Raw genomic sequence first — 23511 nt, 5'->3', positions numbered from 1 at the left:
TGAATGCTTAAGTTGCATTAAATACAATAGTGTAGTGAAATGGTGCCTCTTGGGTTGCCATAATTGTCCATTTTTACCAGGGACAAAATGTAGGACAAATTCGAGACCAAACTGTAGGACAACTGCAGGACAAAACTCAGCCCAAAATATAGGACATTTAAGGTCCACCATTTTTCTTCAATGCCCTGCATTTTGGGCTGAGTTTTGTCCTGCAGTTGTCCTACAGTTTGGTCTTGAATTTGTCAAAAATCAAGGTTTGGTTTTTTGAATTTATATCTTTTGGAAATATTTTCAAGTAGTGGCCTCACAGAACTACGAATCCCGTGATTCCATAGCATTGAGTCATGATGGTTAAAGCAGTCTCAAACTGCAGTACAGATTAGATCAGGGAGACCTGTCTGAATCTTTGCTCAACCATGGAAACCCACTGAGTGATCCTGAGGAAGTCACACTGGAAGGCAAGGGCAGACCCACAAACTGAGCCAAGAAAACCCCATTATAGGGGGACCATACGTCGGAAATGACCTGAAGCAGCCGCACAAGAAGAAATAATACTTTTTTAATTAAATATTTTTATACACTTTAAACAACACCTATCATTGTCTTGCTCCAATTTAACATTCACTTATTAATCTAACATTGATTTGTCTTTCCTTTTATATCATTCTTCTCTTCTTCAACATCTTCTTCTTGTTCTTCTTCTCCTCTTGGGCTTCCTTTTTCTTCTGCCTCTTTTATGGTACAATCCATGATGTCCATGTAAATTGTCTCAACCACCACCCCCCACCTGTATTTATACTTAAACAATTCCAACAACTTGAAGTCACACAACAACAACAACATGGGATTTTCTTGGCCAGTTTTGTCCAAGGGGGAGGGTTGCTTTTCCCATCCTCTGAGGCTGAGAGAGTGTGACTTGCCCAAGCTCACTCAGTCAGAATTCAAACCCTGGTGTTCTGAAATAACACTGTGCTGTAATCCAACAACATCCAAACAATGGTACTTTTATTGTGCCAAACAAAATGCACAATTCCATGTTGCATTTCCTACTAGTCACACTGGCTTCTTCATTAGGCAGACATGAGGAAAGAAATAATTGAAGGTGTTAGTGACAGTTAGCTAGGCCTGAGCCTTAGTTCAGATGGTAGGGATGCAATGTAATGCATGGACCACTAGGGGGCCTCAGAGGGCAACCCTGGAGGAAACTACAGTTCCCACAAGGCCGCCGTGATTGGCCCCTGGAGAGGCTTCCGCCCTTCTCATTGGCCCTCCGAGGCGTGGGGGCGGGGCCTAGCTTCTCCCGCGCTCTTTCCTCTTGGCGGCTTCTGAGACGATGGCAGACTTCGACCCAGGCTCTTTACCGGACCTGCTGCCCTTGTACTACCGTCGCCTCTTCCCCTTCGGCCTCTACGGGCGCTGGCTCCGCTACGGCGACGGTGAGCACAGGGACCACGCATGGATGGTGGGAGCTGCTTTCAGCCTGGGTACAAAAGGGCCTCTGGGCATGTACAGAATTCGGGGGGGGGGGGGGAGAAAGAGAAGCATGATCACATCCAAAATTCAAGTGCTTTCCAGACAGTAAGCCCTTCTTGAACAGAATGGAACTTATGTGTGTGAATATATATATATATATATATGTGTGTATAATGTTGTAATTATATTTAACTATATATATATATATATATATATATATATATATATATATAAAACATTTAAATATATAAACATATTTATATATTAAGTATATAAACATATATATATATACATGTATTATTTATATATTATTAAATATATATATAATATACACACATATAATATATATTTATATAAATATATTCTGTTGTTATTATTATAAATATATTTAAATATATATATATATATATATACACACACACACATTTAAACCTATAAATATATATATATACATTTAAACATGTATATATTAAGTATATAAATATTATACATAATGTAATATTATTAAATATTATATATATATATATATATAATTAAATATGTATATAATAATAATAACAGTATAGTTTATTTATACCTCCCACCTCTCCCACGGATCGAGGCAGGATTACAACCTTAAAAGACACTTAGTACAGTTTACAATCAATACAACAATAAAATACTAACATTGAATTTACCAAGAATTCCTATTAGTTCTCTAAAAATTACAATTCGTCCATTAGCCAACAATCAGAGTCAAGGAAGCGCAGTCATCATAACCTTTTTATATGGAATTCAGTGGATAAGCCCACTGGAAGAGATCCGTTTTGAGTGCCTTCTTCAAGGCCTCTAAGGTAGTAATGAGACGGATCTCTTCCGGTCGGTCATTCCATAATCTTGGGGCCGCGGCAGTGAATGCCTTATGTGAAGTTGTCATTAGCCTGGTATTATAATATTCTAGTAAGAACTTCCCAGATGTTCTAAGAGTGTGGGGCAGATTATGTAGGGAAAAGCGCTCCGCAAGTAACTCGGGCCCGAGCCGTGTAGGGCTTTAAAGGTAATAACCAACAGGATATTAGGATATAAATAATAGGATATATTTATATATATATAAAATATATTTATCATAATAATAATAGGATATATATATATATATATTATGTGTATAAGAAATCACATCCACATTTTTTCCTTATCGTTTTGCATTGTTTGAAAAACCTTTAATAACAATAATTCTCTCTCTCTCTCTCTCTCTCTATATATATATATATATATATAGAGAGAGAGAGAGAGAGCGCATAATATTTATAATAGGATAATAGTATAGTAAAATAATACAGTATATAATATAGTATAATATTTAAAATATTAGTTTTAGGTTTGTAAAATGTGCAATGTTTATTGTTTAGTATAGTTTTGTATGTACGTATTGGTGGGAGTTGTATGGTTGTTTTGTCCTGTATGTAATGTATATGATTTTATAGTTTGTATGTTTTACATGTTTTTTATGGAGGAAATAAATTAAAATAAATTGAACAAAAAATAAAATATAGTATAATATTATACATAATACTATATATATATATATATATATATATATATATGCGCGCTATGTATGTGTGTGTGTGTGTATATATATATGTAAAATTATCAAACCTTTAATAAAAAGAATACTATATACTCTACTGTATATGCTCTCTCTCTCTCTCTCTCTCCATATATATATATATATATATATATATATAATACTATAAAACCTTTAATAAAAATACTATATATATATATATACACATAAATTATATATAAAAGTAATATATATATATATATATATATATATATCAAGATGTATTATATGCTATTATACTATACTATTATAGTATTGTTTTTATTAAAGGTTTTTCAGACAATGCAAAGCAATAAGTTTAATGAAGGAAAAAATAAAACAGCAATAACATGGATGTGATTTTCCTTCTCTGCCAGCCTCTTCAGATAACATGCATCAGTTATTATCAGCCAGGACCACTAGAAAGATATAGCACATTTCAGCACGTTCAGTGAACTTCATGTACTGTCTTATGTATTCTTACAGTAGCTTCATAGAGTATTTCTCTCTTATTCCTTAGTATTTTGCCACAAGCCATCATATGAATTTCTGGAAGAACTGAGATTCAAAGGAACAACATCTTAGCTGTTATCATAAATAACTAGGAGGGAATTTTATGTTTCCTTCTTTAGTTACAAAGAACTACTTTCAGCGACGAGAGTTTTCATTCACACTCCGCGATGATATTTATGTGCGGTACCAGTCTTTCAACACACCCCAGGAACTGGAGAAAGAGATCCAGAAAGTGTGCCCTTACAAAATTGACATTGGAGCCGTGTTCTCACACAAGGTATGGAAAGTAACTGGATGCTGTGCTATGTAGTGACAGAAACTCTGGTCATCTAGAAAGGAGTATTTAATCAGCCCCTTTTCTTTAAGATAGATGAATGCTGTCAGAAACTGTTCCTGACACATTTCAGCTTTTTCTTGTAAAATACAATTCGAATTTTACTTGAATTTGTTCTATGGGCTCAGTGTTCTTTTGGCTCAAGTGTAAACATGATTCTAACTCTCTTGCATCGTATAAAGCTCATTTGTTTTGGCCTTCTCTTCTACAATCTCAACTAATCTGTTCCCAGCCTGTGTCTATCTAACTTTTATATAAATTGGCCCCTCTATTTCTGTGGTTTACGCTGTTTATGTTATTGTTTAAATGGCCCAAACAGCACCACTCGCATACAAAAAGGAAGTATAGTCAGCCTTTTGTATCCATAGATTTTGCGTCCACAAATTCAACTGTCCATGACTTGAAAGTATATTTTTTTAAAAAAATCTAAAATGTAAATCTTCATTTTTCCATTTTATATAAGGGATACCATTTTACTACACCACAGTATACAACGAAACTTGAGTATCCGTGGATTTTGATATCCACAGCAGGTCTTCGAACCAAACCCCAGCAGTTACCAAGAGCCCATTGTATCAACTTGTGAACATCAACATTCACAAAAGTAAAAAAAAAAAATTGTGGGTGAAACCCCAAAATATCATGCTAACTGACTCTTGGGGAAGAGAGATAATTGTATGAGAAAGGAAGCGGTGGAGTATCATGAGTATGGCTGACTGAATCACTTTGCCCTGCAATGTTTTGTTGCAAGGGCCATTGATATAACGATGCTTGAATTTATGTACAACCATCAATGATCTGTTCTGCAACGATCTGTTAGTTTCCTAACTAGCCAAATCGAAAGTGAAAGAGAGAGGCTGTGGGGTGATAGGGTGATTGGGATATTTGGGACCACATTTACAAAACTTCTGGGGAAATTCAACTACATGCGCAATGGTTTTTATCTGTAGGATTCCACTCTTTCTCTCCCCCTTGATGCTCCTGCTAGAATGTTTTAAATGGGGTGATTAAGCTGTTGTCAACACTGCTTCTGTGAATGGTCTGAACATCAGTGTAGTGCCAATCACTCTGTTGTTCTCTTGCAAAACTATTACAGTACAGCAAAGAAAGCAGATATCTGAGACTGCCTCCATTAATAATTTTCATGACACTAGCACAGTAACATCAAAGGGCTTTGTAGTCATATCATCCATATTAAGGGGCCAGGGCAATGCATAGGGCGCCTCTCACTCACTGGATGCCCCAGCCTCCTGCCACTAGCAGCCTGCTAAATTTGCTGTCATAGTGCTGAATTTTAGTTGTGCAGCCAAAACAACAAATCCCAACTGTAGCCTCCTTTAAAAACAAGCCACACAGTGAGTATATATCTTGTTTTATAGAAAATTTTTGGTGAAATTTGTTAGCACAGTAACAAATTTAGGGATGCCCTAATACTTTGTAGCCTGTCTGTTACTTCTCCCTGCTGTGCATCCTTGCAACATGTATTAGTCATTATGACAGCTTATTCACAAGTGCTTCCCAGTGAGCCTGTGGTAAAAAAAACCATTTATTTTCACTAATCCACACTGCCTTTTCTGGGCTGAAGATACAGATTTCTCAAGCCTTTCCTCCTAGGTTCTGATAGGTTAAAACTTACTTGGTCTTTTAACAGTACAAATATGATCAGGTACTGTTTAAGTAAGACACTTACAGAAAACCCTAATTGGTTGTCTGTTATGAAGCAATGAAATTACATTCTAAATTGTAAGCAAATAATTATTCCAGACGTTCATCTGTTCCCTTCTCTTCTTTGCAGCCCATCCAGCACAATACTGTTCATATGAGTGCTTTCCAAGCCCAGGAGAAAGAGCTGGTGTTTGACATTGACATGACAGATTATGATGATGTTAGACGATGCTGCAGGTATTTTATTTCCCTTCAGGGAAAGTGGTTTGGGTTAAATTGGCAGTTCAGTTTTGGAGTAGGTATTGTGTTTACAGTATGTACCTCAAATACAGAGATGTGTAGACCATTTATTCTACACTTACTCACCTCTCCTCAATCCTGCTCTGCCCTTCTTTCTAATCTGCACAAAGCACTTTTTGTGGTGATTGCAATAATTATGGCCTAGAATCTTGTTTTTCCACTCTATTTCTGTATTCAACTATTCTGTGAGAAGCAGAACCTTGATAATTTATCAGTAAAACGGACACCATCTCTGCCAGGCAATGAAACGGTCTGGACCAGGGGTAGGCAACCTTTTGGAGCCGGGGGCCGGGTTGCTGTCCCTCAGACAAGTTGGGGGGCCGAAGCTGAGGGGTGGAGCTTCCACCCTCTGGGGGCGGGGCTGCATGCTGGGGGCGGAGCTTCCACCCTCCAGGGGTGGAGCCACCCTCCAGGGGCAGAGCCTCCACTGAAGCCCCACAAGGAGGAGGAGGCGTGTGCCCGCCCTCTCCTCCTCGGTCCCTTTCTGGACAAACACCCCCAACCTGCATTCCAAAACACACACAACAGCACATTTGTGCATTTCACACTTTGGAAGGTGACACTCTCTCGGCTTCAGAAACAGTAGTTGCCTGCCTCTCAAGCTCACTCATCATCATCACCATCATCACACTATCATTGTCAAAGCAAGGGAGACTTGTTAGCATTAAAAGCACACAAAACACACTTTGGAAGGTGACACTTTCTCAGCTTCAGAAACAGTAGTTGCAAGGCTCTCAAGCTCACTCATCATCATCACCATCATCACACTATCATTGTCAAAGCAAGGGAGACTTGTTAGCATTAAAAGCACACAAAACACGCTTTGGAAGGTGACACTTTCTCAGCTTCAGAAACAGTAGTTGCATGGCTCTCAAGCTCACTCATCATCATCACCATCACCACGACCACCACTATCATTGTTACAGCAGACCTTTTAGCATTAAATGCACTGAAACTACACAGAAATGCACTGCTCCTCCTTCCTTCCTCCCCTTTCTTCCTCCTTCCTCCTCTTTCTCCCTCTTCTTCTTCTTTCTCCCTCCTCCTCTTCTTCCTCCCTGCTTCTCTTCCTCCTACTTCTTTCCTTCCTCCTCCTCCTCCCTCCTTTTCCTCCTTCCTTCCTCCTCCTCCCTCCTCTTCCTCTTTCTTTCCTCCCTCCTCCTCCTCCTCCCCCCCCCCCGCGCCTTCCTTCCCTGCCTGGAGAGAGCCGGCCAGGGCCAAGGGAGACCTTGCTGCAGAGGGGCTCCTTGGCTCTGGCAGCCCTCCCGCCGGCAGGGAGAGCCGGCCAGAGCCAAGGAGGCCTCGCTACAGCGAAGCCTCCTTGGCTCTGGCAGCCCGCCCGCCGGCGGGGAGAGCCGGCCAGAGCCACGGAGGCCTCGCTACAGCGAAGCCTCTTTGGCTCTGGCAGCCCTTCCGCCGGCGGGGAGAGCCGGCCAGAGCCAAGGAGGCCTCGCTACAGCGAAGCCTCTTTGGCTCTGGCAGCCCTTCCGCCGGCGGGGAGAGCTGGCCAGAGCCAAGGAGGCCTCACTACATCGAAGCCTCCTTGGCTCTGGCAGCCCGCCCGCCGGCGGGGAGAGCCGGCCAGAGCCAAGGAGGCCTCGCTACAGCAAAGCCTCCTTGGCTCTGGAAGCCCTCCCGCTGGCGGGGAGAGCCGGCCAGAGCCAAGGAGGCCTCGCTACAGCAAAGCCTCCTTGGCTCTGGCAGCCCGCCCGCCGGCGCCAGTGACGGCCCCAGCCTCACAGAGGCCCGCTGCCGCCGTCTGAGCCCAATTTGAGAGCTCCGGCGGCTGCAGCGGGCCTCCTGGAGGCCGAAGTCTTGCGCGACCTCTTCTGTGGTCACGCGAGACTTCGCCCCTGGGCGCCGCCATTTTTTCGTCCAAAATGGCAGCGTCCAGAGTGGCAAAAAGCCGCGGCAGCCGCCGGTGGCGGCGGCAGCCGCAGTCGGGGGCCGCTCCAACGGCCTCCGCGGGCCGCATCTGGCCCGCGGGCCGGAGGTTGCCGACCCCTGGTCTGGACCATGTTAAAGTGGTCCCACTCCTATCTGCAGGACCAGTTCCAGAAAGTGGCATGGGTGCAGGTCCTTATTCAGCACCTTGGCCATTAAGCTGTAAGATGTGACAGTTCTGTCCTGTCTCCCATGTTGTTCCATATCTATATGAAACCATTGGTACGGTCAATAGAAATTTTGGAATTGGTGCTACTGGTATACTGATAACACACATTTTCACTTCTTGTGATCAGATCAGCTAAGACTGTGCAGATGCTGAACCAGTGCATGCATACCATAGTAGGTTAGCTGAGAGCCAACTAAAGCTGAATCCTGATATGACAGAAGGAAAGGGATAGGGGGTTCTTGGATTTAGGAACTGGGCCCGTATCCTGCTTTGGATGAGGTTTAGCTCTCTTGAGGGAGCAAATGCAAAACTTGGGCAGTATTTGTAGATCTGTCTCTGTGGAGTCCATGGCTTAGAGTGCTTGGTGTTAGCTTTGACTGGATATCCTTCCCAATTAGACTACTGCAATAAACTGTACTTGGGGCTGCCCTTGAAGATGATTCAGAAACTGCAGCTGGTACAAAATGCAGTAGCTAGACTGCTGGTGGGAATATCATACAGAAACTATATAGTGCCAGTTTTAAAGGAATTGCACTGGCTGCGCAAATGCTTTTGGTCTAAATTCAAGATTCTGGTGATGACATTTAAATATTTAAATAACTTGGGACTTCGATACTTGAAGGAATGCCTATCCTTATATATGCCTGCCTAAGGATTGAACTGTCTTGGAGATGACTTCCTTTGTCATTCACCAGTGGGAACTATATGTGGGAGAGGGCCTTCTAAGATACCCTAGGTGTGGAAAACCCTCCCTTTATAGGCCCAGCTGGCATCAACACTAATGTTACTTTGGCACCAAATAAAAATCAAGTTTTGGAGCCCCATTGACTTTATCCCATAAGCACAAGTAGTTTTATCTGGTTTTATATCTCCTGTTTTAAGTATGAAATGCTCTAACATGCTTTTATCCCTTTTAAGTTATTGTTTTAAACTTTTAAACTCTTAAATAGATCATGTTTTCCTGCATAGCAAGGAGGTGGGCTGGATAGCTCCTGTGATCTCTTCCAACTTTATGATCTGTGATTCTAGATTTTATTGTACACTCCTGAGATCCTTGGATATTGGGGGCAATATAAATAAGTAAGGAGTGATATACCTCCTTGGAAATAAATCCCAGGCTGCATTCGCGCTACAGACATAATTCATTTTGACACCACTTTAATTGCCATGGCTCAGTGCTGTGGAATTCTGGGGATTATAATTTTGTAAGACAATTAGCCTTCTCTATCAGAAAGCTCTGGTGCTACAACAAACTATATTTCCCAGGATTCCATAGCATGGAGCCATGACAGTTAAAGTGACATCAACCTGAATTATTTCTGCAGTGCAGACACAATCCCAACTGTATTCATGGGGTCTTATTGCTAGGTAAGTAAGTATGCCTATGTAAATATGTGTATAGGGGTTGCATCTTGAAGGACATTACAATTTACATAGCCAGACTTTGGAAGAATATTAGGATTACCATGTTGGGCAAGAGCAAAGATTAATCATCCCAAGTGTCCTGTCTCTGACAGTATCCAAGAAAGATTACAAAACAGTAAGAGTTATCCTCTGTTCTATCCTCACGTTTTGTAATCAGTCATATGCCAGACTAGAACATAGAGTTTTTGTTCCTGGCTGTTATTTATCTCTGTTTTCAACATCTCAAGGCCACAGCTCTGTCAATAGCATTAAAGGCATCATATTAATCATGGAAGTATTTGTTTTTAATTCCAGAGAATCATAGTACCATGACAAATAGTGATTGGTGGACCCATCCCTTGTTAATTCATTTCATCCTTGCTTAAAGCAACATATGACTGTGGTAATGTGCCACACAACTGTTTACTTGAAAATCATGCTCTGTTCAGTGGGATTTTCTCCCACGTAAATGTGGTTGAGATTGCAGTCTGAATGGCTTAAATAAATGTATGTGTACATTCAAAAGTAAACTGTGGAATTTAATGAGACTCATTCTCATGCATGTGAATATAGGATAGCACTCTGTACTCTAGTTAGATATTTCATGAAAAAGTCCTGAACCATCAGCCAAACAATTTAATGGGGTGACCTGAATTCACCTGGCCTCCGATATTTATTTATTTATTTATTTATTTATTTATTTATTTAGTCTCAAGAAGGTGGCCCTTGGTGTTCAGTTCATTCTGCATCACACATTTGACAGTGTGTGCTGTCTGGGAGATTTTATGAGACTTAATCCCAAAGAGTAACCCTCTCCCAAACTCTGGCAGGGTGGATGTGCTGCTGTAGCAGGATTGCTTTTTTTTTTTTTGCCCTGCTTTGTTGGTTGATTTTGTTTTGTTTTTGTTGGTTTTAAAGATTTTTTTTTTTTTTTTTTTTTTTTTTTTTTTTTTTGCAATTTTTATACGAGAGGTGGGATAGAAATAATCTTCAAACAAACAAATAAACCAAGTTTGTGTGGGGCCTTCTTCTGTCCTCAGCTCTGCAGAGATCTGCTCTAAGTGCTGGACTCTCATGACTATCGCCATCCGCATCATAGATCGGGCACTTGTAGGTAAGTGGCTTATAGTCGTGCATGTAGAGAGATCTTCTAGCACCTTTGAGACTAAAGAAAGAATTTGGCAGTATGAACTTTTCTAGACTTAAGTCTACTTCCTCAGATGCATTTGGAAATCGACTTAAGTCTACAAAAGCTCATGTTGTTAACTTCTTTCTTTAGATAGTCTCAAAGGTGCTACAAGATCGCTCTGCAGAATGATACTACAGACTAACACAGCTATGTCTTTAAATTATAGTCCTGCAGTCACTAGTTAGACTGTCTTTTCAGCCTTCCTGCTGAGACCCACTAAAGCCAGAACTAGAGTGTCTTTCAAGTATGTATGTTATTTTTTTTATTACATTTTGAGAATCATCTGGTTTTGTGGCACTTAGAATAGGGAAGCATCAGTAAAATTTATTTATTTATTTATTTTTATTTAGGTATTTATATCCCGCCCTTCAGCCCTAATGGCTATCAGGGCGGCTTACATTTATTATTATTTTTAACCAGACAGTTCCCTGCCCGCAGGCTTACAATCTAAAAGACACGACACAAAAGGAGAAGGGAATGGTGAGGGGGGAGGGGATCAGGTCCAGCATTCTTCTCTCCCTCTGAGGCCTGGACCAAGGATGAATGAAGCCCCATCCTTGTTACAAGGAGGAAGGTCTAAAGAGAGAGAACAGAAATTCTAAGATTTATAGGAGAGGGCTTTCTCTCTGTCCCACCACCATCACAGGCTGAAGGATGAAGATACAAGAGAGAGCCTTCTCGGCTGCTTCCACCCTCTGGGAGAGCCTTCCATGGGAGGCTTGGCTGGCCCACTCTCTGTTTTCCTTTCACTGTCTGACAAAGACGATTTTGTCCGAACAGGCTTTTAATACATAATACATAATTATTGTCAGGGCAGGGTGACCAGATATCATAACTGCAAAGAAGGACAAGGCTCTGCAAAATGCAGGAAATAACCAAATCAAAGCTAAGAACACTAATATAAATATAAATGTTAATTGTTTTTATTTTTTTAATTAAGGATTTTTTTTCAACCAATGTTATCTCGGTCTCTTTCTGGGAGAAAGGCAGCATATAAAATGAATGGATGAATAAAAAATAAATATACACACGTGTGTGTGTGACCTAAATCAAATTGTTTGTCCCAGCCAGAGTAGACCCTTTGAATCAATGGTACTTACATAAATGTTGACCCTTACATTCCCATTGATTCAAATAGTTTACTTTAATTAGAACTTGCAGTTGGATTTAAGCTTCTGTGTTTGTGGGGTAAACATGCAAACTGATTCCCATGTTTCAGATTTTAATTAAACATGGATTCTGAATAGGCTGGAGATTACTTTTTGGTGTGCTGATGCTGTTTTCCTGGCCCCAGCAAACTTGCAGTTTTATAAAGGTAGTATAAACGGTCATTCATCTTGCAGCATAGCCAGAACCTAGGGCTGGAATGTTTTCTTGGAAAGTATCTAATCCAGGGGTAGGCAACCTTTTTGAGCGGGGGGCCGGGTTGCTGTCCCTCAGACAACTGGGGGGCCGAAGCCAATAAATAAATAAATAAATATTTTTTTAAAAAAATTAAATATATAAATAAACCAGGACAAATGTAGGACAAAATTTTCAAATGGAAGACACTTTTTTTAAAAAATGGAGGACACGCAAAAAAATTTGCTGATTTTTTTAAAAAATGTTAATATAAATGCATGTTTCTGAGGCTTCTGTAGACAATTGCCCCCCAAAGGCCCCGGTGGCAATCGGCGGCAGGACCGGGCTGGGGCCGGTCCCAAGGCCTTGCCGGGCCGCATCCGGCCCGCGGGCCGCAGGTTGCCTACCCCTGATCTAATCCATCACTTAACAACAAACAAAAGTCAGTTTCCCCATTTCCACAACCTGTATTTATTGGTCTCCAAGTTGTAGTGTTTCCCTGACTTTGCTCTTCTTTCAACTCGGTTTCTGCTTTTGCTGCCTGCTGTCATTTTAGATTTGCGAAAGGTTGAATTGCCTCTTCTGCTCATTTCTTTTTAGTGATCATTGGATGGTAGGATACTGATCCGTTTCATGTTGCTGTATTTTAGTGTTGTTTTAGTGCATTTTGGTGTTTTTAATATTGGTGTTCACATTGATTGTTACTCTGTTACTGTCTTGGAATCTCTGTTACTGTCTTGGAATGTGAACTATGAGTCTGAAAACTATCCATTCGAATCTCAGCAGAGCCATGAGCAAAATAGTTGGCTATAGGCAAGCCACTATTCTCTCTTTCTCTCTGCCTCTTTTCACAGTACTGTATGGGATGAGATTGCTGACATACCTTACAGAAGTGTTGGAGTTCAGTGGGTCTACTTTAGGTTTAGCCCTTTTTGTTTTGTTTATTACACTCAAAGCTATATGATAACATTGTGCTTTCTGGTCCTTCTTCTGCATCTCTAGAGGACTTTGGCATTAAGTACCGCCTCTGGGTGTACTCAGGACGAAGAGGTGTGCACTGCTGGGTGTGTGATGAGTCAGTCAGAAAGTGGTCTTCAACACTCCGCTCGGCGGCAGCAGAATATCTCACCATAGTGAAGGTGTAGTATGTTGAGGTTCGAATTTTATAATGGAGGGGAGCAAAATTAATGGCCCACAAGATACAATACTGACTTGTCATATCAGAGTATGCCTCAAGAATGAGGATGGACAGAGCACATGTCTGAGAGTTGAAGAGATCTTTATTGGGTTTATTTTTAGCATTTATACCTCATTGTTCAGCCAAAGTAATCTTAGATGTCAATTAAAAATAAAAATGTCCTTATAACTTAGAAATTTAACTCCCATGGCTGAGATTTGTAGTTTATTGTGGCACCAGAGATCTCTGATAGAGAAAGCCTGCCAAGATTTAAAATTCCAGAATTCCATAGCATTGAGCCATGGGAGTTAAAGCAGTGTCAAACAGCATTATTTCTGCAGTGCAGATGCAGCCTTAGAAAGACACAACACAAGAATAAAAAAGGATAGGGTAGGAAAAGGAAAAAAAAGGAAGGGAAAGAAAGAAAGCTTAGGCAGCAGTGCTTAAAGTTATACATTTCTTATAAGGGCCAGCTGTAATGCAGCTGGATGCCTCTGGTTTTCTTATCACAACCATCCGGAATGGAAACAGTTCAAAGAGAAGAGGAGCCAAACATTGCTGGTCTTTTATCTGAGCCAGTTAAGAGGCCTTGTTTCCTTTCTCTTCCTCCATCATCACAGCAAATTGGAGTGACTGCTGGATAACAGCTGGGGAAGAGGCTGATGAACCTGGTACACTTAATGGAGAAACAATAAAAAGGAGTAAGAATGATCTCATTTCATGGTAATAGGAACATTAGGAGAGCTTCTTCAAATGTTAATTAAAGCTTTGTTAAATTTTTGCTGGGAGTAGCAACAAGGGTTTGAAATGGCTGTATTAGCACAGAACCCCCCATTTGGAACATGTGTTGCGGGGCTTTGAGACAAAGAAGGATACAGTTGCACTTCCAGGAAGGTATTTTCTGGCATGTTGTAAAAAGATGTCCATAAATCTGTGTAGGCCTCTTTCAGTCTTGTTTGTCACATGCTCATCAACAATCAGTGCCATCCTCCCCCCCCCCCCCTTTACATAAATACAGTTTCTTAAGCTGATTTATAACCAAGTGGGATGTGAAGATTTTTTTCCTGCATGTTCAGGCATTCATTGGCATTAGATTATCTTCTAGTCTTACACTTAATTCTGAGAGTTTTAGTCTTAAAAATCTAAGTTCTCCAGATTTTGGAAATGCTAGCTGCACCAGCAGCATTACTGGTTGTGGATGAGGAGAGGAAAAACTGAGGGTAAGGTGAGGTGCAGATGGAGTTGAAGGTTCTGCATGGCGTCTCAGTTCTCACTTTGCATATTCTTGATGTTTTGTAGGGTGGTGAAGAAACCATCAAGAAGGTGACCCTCCCAGACAACATCCACCCTTTCATCAGGTCAGTTGGTTTGACAAGCCAGAGACATGAGTGTCTGCTTTCTGGGAAGAAAACTGACTGAACCTAGTTTGGACTAGAAACTTTTTAATCACAAGAGAGTCCTGTTCCTAAGTCCTGACACCCCAAAAGTGGAGGCAATTGGAGAAAATCATCTTGTTAATGATGTGCCATGTTTTTGTTAAAAGAGCATATTCTCCTTACAGTGTTGAAATTGGGTAATATGGAAAATAGCCCCTCTGCTTCAAATTATTGTTTGGATTCTTAGACCTTACCTAGAGTTGTGCATTTTTGCAGGCAAGTGCTGAAATCATGTTAGTACACATTGTACTTGTACAGTCTGTTTACAGCAGAAACTTGTAGCTTCTTTCTAGTAAAATGTATGCCATTGTGGCTGAATTGAATGGAGCTTTGCTGCAAAATCTTTTGCTGTATAACTTTCCACAATCTCTATCTTTACAAATTTCCCAGGTTTAGAACTGAAGCAAATTAAATGCCAGTGCAGGGATTTTAGCATACATTCTGAGCCGTATCTCTGTATAACAAGCTCTATCTGTGCCAAAATTTTTCTCCTCTCCATCTATAAAAACTGAAGAACGCATCTTTGTGATCAATATCTCTGTTTTCCGTTAGAAAATCACTAGTTGTGGTGAAGGAATACTTTGAAGAGTACGCCCTTGTTGGTCAGGACATACTTGGAAGTAAAGACAGCTACGAAAAAGTGTTGGCTTTGGTCCCAGAGCATATCCTTTTTGAGAGTTGTAAAAAACCTCAAGGGCACAGGATAAAGTGAAGAGGAATTTTGAGTTTTACGCGTCTTTGTAGTAAGATGCCCAATGCCAAAGGTGCAAAACCCCAGGTGCCTGGTTGCCCTTGATGCCAGTGATTGGCACCTGGCATGCAGCAGGGGTTGGGTAGTAGCTTTTCCTGTCTGAACTCTTGTGTTTTGCAAAAATGCTTTGTATTCCCTGATCAATGCTAAGCATTTGTTAAAAGTCTGATCCCTAGCCATATAGATAAAGATGTATAAACATATTGATATCCTGTCTTTTGAACAACCGCTGCTGTTTTTTGTTTTTGTCAGTGGTAAGAAGAAGTATTCAGGCTATGGATGAGTGGGTGGGAATCCTCTTTTTGACCTCTTCTCCATGGGTAGGGGGGAAGTACTCTCTAAGTGATGGTATCATCCAGTTAGCTCATATCAGTTCACCCAAACCTGTTGTTAACATTTATCAGTTCAATAAAAAATCACAATTAAATTCTTGCACACTTGCTAAATGTTTTACAGCATAAGTAAAATGAAAACAAAAATAATTTATTATAGGATTGTGGGGAGGATGAGCCAGGAGTGGGGACTCCACCTTGGTTAGGAACCTATCTGGGGGAGGCAGGAGTGACAAAAGTTCCAGTCATGGACCAAAGAAGAAGCTTGTAGACATGGAGGACACCAAGCTCCTCCAGCCACAGGGGGGTACTTCTGGGCAGAAATAGCTCAGGAGGAGGGTTACAAGGAAGAGGCTGGGGAGATTAAAAGGGGAGCCAGGAACAGAGAGGTGTAGAATAGGTAGAGACTGGAGCAGACAAGGAAAACAGAGAGGCAAGACAGTCAGAGGAGGACTGGATCCTTCAGCACTGCGGAAGAGCTGGGGGCGTAGATGTGCCAAGTGCCCCACCATAGCTTCTGCCAAGGGGCCGGAGGAAACACTAGTCAGACATGGAGCAGTGGATGCAAGCATGTCATCTCCCAGGATTCCAGCAAGGAGGCAAAAATCTCAGGAGCACAGGATAAAATTGAGAGGAATTTTGAGTTTTACGCATCTTTTTAGTGAGGTGCCTAGTGCCATGGGCACAGAAACTCTTGATACTAGAAAGGTGACTGGCAGATGATATGTACACATTTTAGCAAAAAAAGACAGAACTTACTGTTTTGAATGACACCACTACCTCTGTGCAAATAGGTGGAGGAAAATCAGAAAGAGCAGCCTTAAGCATCTCCTTTGAACTACTACTAGGACAGTGTTCTCATTGCTGGGATTTTTTGCCACATAGGAAGCAGTAAAAATGCAATACACAGCTGTTTGCAGACAGTTCATGCTACCACCTCATTTCTGCTTCATTCCAGTGTAGCCATTGTATGCAAAGCTCTGGGAGGTAAATGGATACAGAGCCTAGTGCTGTGCTGGATTTTTGATGGTTGGAGACTGTGTGCAAGTCTCACTAAAACTGATATGCTGATCAGGATTCATTTCTGACATCTGAAGTAGTGAGACTTTTGTCCTGGATGATCTCTCTCTCCCCCACCATTATAAATTCCAGGTAGACAGATTGTCCTGGTGTGGGGCAATTTAAGGGAAATTTTGAGCAGCCTCGGGTAGGGAGTTGGCAAGTCTGACCCATGCAGCACAATTTTTTAAAAAACAATTGGGAACCATGTCCCATGCTAAGTGTGTATATGTGCATGAGAAATAATGAATAAATGAATGTATGTTGTTGATTTTAATGGTTTTTGTATTTAACTGACTTTAACCTTGTGATAGTTTAATTGCTTTTTAAATTTTGCAGCCAGTGAATTTTTGACTATTTGTTTTAATTGTAAGCCACCTTGACTCCTATACTGCGGGAAAAGGTGATGGATGGATGGATGGATGGATGGATGGATGGATGGATGGATGGACAGACGGACGAATGTATGTGGAGGGCGAGTACTATTTAGATTTTCTGCCTTGGGCAACAAAAGATCTTGGGCAAACCTTGAAATTCCTTAACTGTTCACCCACCAGCTCGAGCTAATCTTCTGTCGGAATTTCGGAAGAAAAACCAAGATTCAGTTCAGCGCTGGAAACTTTTGAAAAAACAGGTGGAAAAATACAATTAAGTAACTGAGCTGGGAATAAGGGAACCATGTCAGCTCTCAAGCTGCCAACACTGGGTGGTGGAGAACAGTCCAGCATAGGAATCTTGCATAGTTCCTGTGACTTCCTAGCTGAGGGATTGAAATTGGCAATTTGGTTATAAACTGATGATGTTGAAGTAGTGCTGACATTTGAAGCATGAGAAGTATTATACAGTATATGCTTGAGATCATTTTGGACCTGTTCATTTATTAATTAGTTGAAAGAGCTGTTGTAGTGCCCAAGGTGCCAGCTTCATGATCTTTGGCAGGGTAACCAATTACTGGCAAGGCAGCCCACCCAAATCCTCTCATTCTGGCTCTGAGTACCATGGATGCTCTGAACAGAGATCACCTTGGTATGTTTGGCAGAAGCCTGAGCTCTCCATGCTTTGGGATCCCTTCCATTTGAATGGGCCGAATAGGATGGAGAAGGGGCTAGCCATCCAGATTTAGATAGCATCTACACTGCAGAATTAATGCAGTTTGACATAACTTTCATTGCCATGGCTCAGTGCTATAGAATTTGTAGTTCTGTGAGGTAGTTAGCCTTCTTTATGAGAGTACTGAGCATGAGAATTACAACTCATTTAGAAGGAAACCAGTTCAGGAAGTCTGTATCCTTTTGGCATTGCAATCTCTGAATGTGTGCTCTTTAGAATTTTTGCATGGTTGTCCAGGCACCTCCTTCAAGACAGTAGCCACCTTCTGGTATATACATGTATAGAGTAGATCTTCTAAACGTTCCAGTGAGAAATGTTTTTCCAATCTTCTTTAATTCTTCCATTCAAACATTATAGAAACTGGAACGCACTGAGTGGGAAATCATGCTACAGTACTGCTTTCCTCGGCTGGATATTAACGTTAGCAAAGGAATTAACCACTTGCTGAAGAGCCCATTCAGTGTTCACCCCAAAACAGGTTGGTTGTGTGATGCTTCACCATATCTTTTCAAGATGGAAATCTAGAAGTGGTGTATTGATAGGTAAAGTGATGGATTTAGATTAAGTACTTCATTTGTCCCCTTTGACCTTTGAAGTTTACTGAGCAATGTTAGCTGCACCCACCTCTCAGTTGTTGAAGGAATAAAATGTTATGAAGCCACAAGTTTCCTTTAAAATATGATGGAGTAGCACTACTCTACATAGTCTTACAGACAGGTCTCCCTACAACATAATTTTGCATAGTGGTAAGAGTAAGGATAAGAACACATTTTCTTAAACATTTTATTCATCACTAACAGAAAGACCTCTCTGTAAACTAGAGGTGCCATATCCATTTTTTTCCAGAAAAATAAGACTTCTGGGATTGGGAAATTTCTGGATTTTTTAAAATTAAATTTTATTAATTAAAAACAACAACGATACAAAGACACACATAAAACATAAATCATGGCATGAGACAAAAACAACAACAAATAAAATAACTTCCTGAGAGACTCATACAGACTGCGTTGCTCACTTATTCATTAATACATTAACAGTTCTCTAGTTAAACTACTTGCCATTTTTTTCTATTCAACAAAGGTAATTTTTCTCGCTTCTTTCTGAAATATTACAATAATTTCTGAATTTTCCTGGCGGTTTTCTGGGCCTTCACATCTCTAGATTACAGAGAGGTCATTTAAGGTCTAGACCTGTCTAGCCCCCTTAAGATGGGTGGTTGCTTTTCTTTAAAAGACACGGATGTTTCTTATTTCATTTTCTTATTTTTATTAAGTAGCAAGCAGAGGCTGCCATATGTTGTCACCAACAGTGTCTTACTCATTCTAATTCTAGTGGTAATCACCTCTAACATGGGGAACTGAGAAGCTTCTTTTGACCTAAACCCTAGCCCCAACCATAGTAGACCCATTGAATCAATTGTTGAATGTTGTGTAAATCCCACTGATCAATGGATCTTTTGTAACTGGGAGTGATAGGATCCAGACCTGAATGTGTTACTCATCCTAAAGCGCAAGGAGTAAGGAAAGAGGCTATGGGACACACTTGTGGATCTACCCCCAGTATCACACAACTCCATCCCTATTGTGTTGTTTTCCCCTGAATTGGGAAATCTGTACATAACACCTCAACGCCAGGGGTGGGAGTCACGCAGGCTGCATGTACCTGCCAGGTGGTTGTTTGTGATCACTGGATACACATGTGTTATGGGGGGGAGGGAAAAGGGATATCTTACCCAAAAGGTTCTATTATTCCTTTATTTTAAAAAATCACACACACACACACACACGAGGCACACCTCTGTGGGGCTGCAGTTCAAAGTGTGGATCCCTACACACCTTTAGGGGAAAGTCTTATTTTAATCTGGAAGCAGTATATCTCCCAGAGGGTCATGGGGATGGAAATCCTCTCCCCTACTCCACATTGCTCAATAGACAGGGGCTTTCCTAGCTACCAGAACCCTGATTCCAAGACAGCTTGTGTTACATAGAGTTCCCTGCTCCAGAACCCAGTCTCATGAGTGGACTGCAGGGACAGGAAGAGACATGGGGAGGGGACAGTCTTACAGCATCACAGGATATTTCTACATGTTTTGCTCCTTTATGGAGGTAATACGTGAAGGGAGCTGTAATTATACTTTTCCTTCTCTCTTTCAGGTCGTATTTCGGTACCAATTGACCTAACAAAATTAGATGAATTTGATCCATTCGCTGTTCCCACTATCAGGTACAGATCATTTTAATTGGAGGCAATGTCATTAAACTGTACCAGTTAACTATGTCTTCTGCTACACTGAAGAATTAATGTAGTTTGACACTGCTTTTAACTGTTGTGGCTCCATACTATGGAAGACTGGGATTTGTAGTTTGTTGTGGCACCAAAGTGTTCTGCCAGAGAAGGCTAAATGTTTCACAAAACTACATTTTCCAGAATTCCATAGCAGTTAAAGCGGTGTCAAATTGCATTCTTTCAGTTGTGTAGATGCAGCCTATGTTGAGCCAGGTTTTGTGAGATTCCCTATGTTTTTTTGTTGATTTGTTTTTTAGCCGCCTCTGTCATGAGCTAGACACGATTAGGAATGATGATGGGGATGGAAAGGAAAATGAAGGAGGGACTGAATGTACTCGCAGGAGCAGAGGTGAGTGGAAAAGATCTTGAGAAATGTTTGCCTTAATGGTAGTGTGGTTTGTTGTTATTGTGAGAGATGTGTCTTCTCCGCAGTGGGTGAAAGGAGTTATCGTGGAAGTAATGACTAAATGCTGCAGATTTGCATAGCCTCCCTTCTTTTTTCCTCATGACTCTTTTGTATCATTTATGTTGGTTTTGCTAATCAGCACAAAGGGTTTATGAAGTCATTTTCTTACCCACAGCTCTCCCACCTCTGTGACTCTTGTTTAGCAATTTTTCTGATTCGTCAGAAATTCTCACCAGGAGGATAGCCAGATATTTCTCCCCATAAATAGGCAAATAAAAAAAACTGAACACATTTCCCCACCAGCACATCTGCTCACATCTGTCCATTTATTTTTAAAAAACAAAAAAACTCAGTTTTTGTCAGAATTAAGAGAGCTATAGTCAAGACCACTTCCATGATGAGTTAGGTACTGCTCCACCTATGTCCCAGAATGTTTTTCCCAGAGCCACTCCGAGAGAGATACCGTAATATTTTTAGTCAACAAACGGTAGATCTACATAGGTTTAACTCAAGACAGATGGGTGCCCTGGTTCAGTACACCCTACCTATTTATTTCATGATTAACATTGTGATCTTTATTATCTGGTTGTGAGTAAAGAGATAGAGGTGGCTGTGAAGATCTTTAGGGAAGCTCTGCAGGCCCCTTTTCTTTGGCTTTTTCTTGAACTGTATTTTCTTTGGGCTGCTAGTAATTCCTAGTTGCTATTATGTACTGGTTTTTAGTATTTTCTGGATTGGCTGTTCCATTATCACTGGCTTTTATTCTCTTCTGACATTTATTATTGTATCAGATTTTATAGTGACTCAAAGAGTTTTGCCCTTGAAGCTGGGTTAAAAATGTTTGTTATAAAATAAAAAATAATAAAATATGCTCTCTTCTCCCCCGCCCATCCCCTTTATAGATTACAGGAAAACCAGCCTTGCTCCATATGTGAAAGTTTTTGAGCAGTTTGTAGAGGAAATGGAAAGCTCACAGAGAGGGGAACATCTCCGGGCTAGCGGTAAGTCAGATAGTGGTGCTGGCTTTCACTGACTGCCCACACACCTTGTGGAAGCAGCACAACTGGAGTTCCACAGATACTTTACTTTGAAAGGTTGTTCTTAGTAGAGCATTTCAGCTTTACCAAACAGATACACTACAGTTCCATTCTGTCCTTTATCTTAACATTTGATTAGATCATTCTCATACGTCTTGACAGCTTAGCTCATTTTACAGTGAACTAGGCTTAATACAGAATACCACATTAGAAACATAGATCTGTCAACCAAAACATCCACCTTGTGTTACAACATTCCCCACATTGATACAGCTTGAAAATACTGTTTTTAAACTATAGCTTCCACAGTCAACCAGCAAGTATGTTTGCTGACCATGCTGGCTGTGGGATTCTCGGAATCCTAGTCCAAAAAAGTAACTTTTCCAAGTTCTGCCCATCTCTAACATGTGGTACCAATGCCTTCTATCCTGAAAGCTTTACAGTGTGTTTTTTTCTCCACAGAGAATCACAGGGAAATTACAGAGCATAGTGATGTCAGGATAATGGCCTTAATGGTATATCAACCAGAGAATGGATGGTTGGATGATATTAATTAAAAGAGTAATAGATAAACACTGTATTACATATACTGAACAGAGGTCTATTTGGGGTAGGAATGCTCTGTGCCTGTGTTTGTGTTAGTCGTATGCAGTTCTTTTGAGAGCAAGATTTCTGAAGATCCTGCAGTGTGCATATTGTGATGGCAAGTGAAAATGACACCAGAAGTAGCTTCAGGGAGAACAAGGACCCACTTGGATAGATCCACCAATCACCTGATGTGATAAGATGGTGTGGATTACCAAATCATTTGGGTTTTCAGGTTAAGATAAAATTAAAATTCTACAGAGATTTCTCACCCATAGTTACAGCTCCATAAAGATGTTGTGCAACTTGTTAGTTGTCCTAAGAGTATACCAAATAGTTGTTTAAATTTGTCTTTCTTTCTTTTTTAGACATGCAGCTGGATTTTTGAAGTCTTTTGAGCTCTTGATGCAGAGCAATGATGGCCAGCTATCCAGCCAGATAGCAGTGATTCATTGTAGAAGGAACTCAATTAAGTCTTTTCTTAAATTCTTACAGTGACCAGCTTTATTTAGAGAACCAAACAAAACTGATCTTCCATTTTGCTGTCTGTTTATTCTCCAAGAACCTGTTCAGACCTTAACTGTATGAAAGTCACTCTCCCCCCCCCCAGCAGCTACCTCTTAACCAGTGCTTGCCTTGCCTACTATTTCAGCCTTTTAAGTGAATTCTACCCATATAGAATTTGGGTCAAACTGCTGCTTAAGCAAGTTTTGCAGCTTAAAAACCAGATGTAAAGCATAAATGGCACAATTATCTGGTTTCACTGAATTATGCATGTGCTCATATCTTACCCAATGAACTCAGGACTAGTGAAAAGAACTGAATTTTGGCTGCATTGTGCTGTCCATATTTAATATTGACATATGCAACTGCATAAAGATATGTATGTTTAATACTGACATATTTATGTATGGCTCTGTGCCTTTTGGGCAACTGTTCAAAGAAACTGGCAAACATGCATAATTCATTTTCTGGCAAACATGCATAATTCATTTTCTACAGTCAGGGGGGTTTGCTTCTACAGCACAAAAGATATAATCAATATAGTTCCATTTTTTATTTATTTTCCACCCAGAGCTTACAAGGAGTTTTGCTTTGGGTTTTTTTGGGGGGCGGGGGTTGTTTTGTTTTGACAAGGTGGGGGGAGACTACAATTCCCAGACCATCCCTGTGTCCTACAACCAGCTTGGTCACTATAGTAGCTGAGAAATCTCAAAAAAAAGTAAACTCACAGCAAAGACAAAGGAACTGCGTGATAAACATATTAAGTACTTGAAGTATTGTGTTCAACCACAGATTCAAATAAGCCTAAAATTTGGAGAGTAAAACAGAAAACATAAGTGTCCATTGATGTGACAGGCAGTACATTTCTTTGTGCCACTGCAGTCCATCACAATCATTTATTGCTTTAGGAG

At 40.7% G+C, this 23511-nt stretch overlaps 1 protein-coding gene across 1 annotated transcript; it reads left to right on the top strand.

The window, feature by feature from the left end:
• Window positions 1–1260: 1260 nt before the first annotated feature.
• LOC149322581 (DNA primase small subunit-like) lies at window positions 1261–22484 on the top strand. Its single transcript, XM_089528768.1, has 13 exons — window positions 1261–1436; window positions 3688–3845; window positions 5698–5804; window positions 10425–10498; window positions 12917–13053; window positions 14391–14449; window positions 15080–15189; window positions 17224–17303; window positions 18137–18257; window positions 19936–20005; window positions 20326–20417; window positions 21377–21475; window positions 22465–22484. The coding sequence occupies exons 1-13, from the start codon at window positions 1334–1336 to the stop codon at window positions 22482–22484; spliced, it is 1230 nt and encodes a 409-aa protein (XP_089384894.1). The 5' UTR covers window positions 1261–1333.
• The last annotated feature ends 1027 nt before the right edge of the window (window positions 22485–23511 follow it).

The sequence above is a fragment of the Sceloporus occidentalis genome, unplaced genomic scaffold, assembly GCF_023333645.1.
Source record: "Sceloporus occidentalis isolate IW3139 unplaced genomic scaffold, rSceOcc1.0.p SCAF_1, whole genome shotgun sequence".
Taxonomy (NCBI): Eukaryota; Metazoa; Chordata; class Lepidosauria; order Squamata; family Phrynosomatidae; genus Sceloporus; species Sceloporus occidentalis.
Note: the sequence above shows the minus strand (reverse complement) of the source record. Positions and strands in the feature narration are given on the sequence as shown.

What these genes read in the sequence shown, in the direction of transcription:
- LOC149322581 (XM_089528768.1), top strand. Translation starts at nt 1,334, where the DNA reads ATGGCAGACTTCGACCCAGGCTCTTTACCGGACCTGCTGCCCTTGTAC. An exon ending in CTGGCTCCGCTACGGCGACG is followed by an intron (nt 1,437 to 3,687) that starts GTGAGCACAGGG and finishes TTCCTTCTTTAG; the next exon opens with TTACAAAGAACTACTTTCAG. An exon ending in ATGTACTCGCAGGAGCAGAG is followed by an intron (nt 20,418 to 21,376) that starts GTGAGTGGAAAA and finishes TCCCCTTTATAG; the next exon opens with ATTACAGGAAAACCAGCCTT.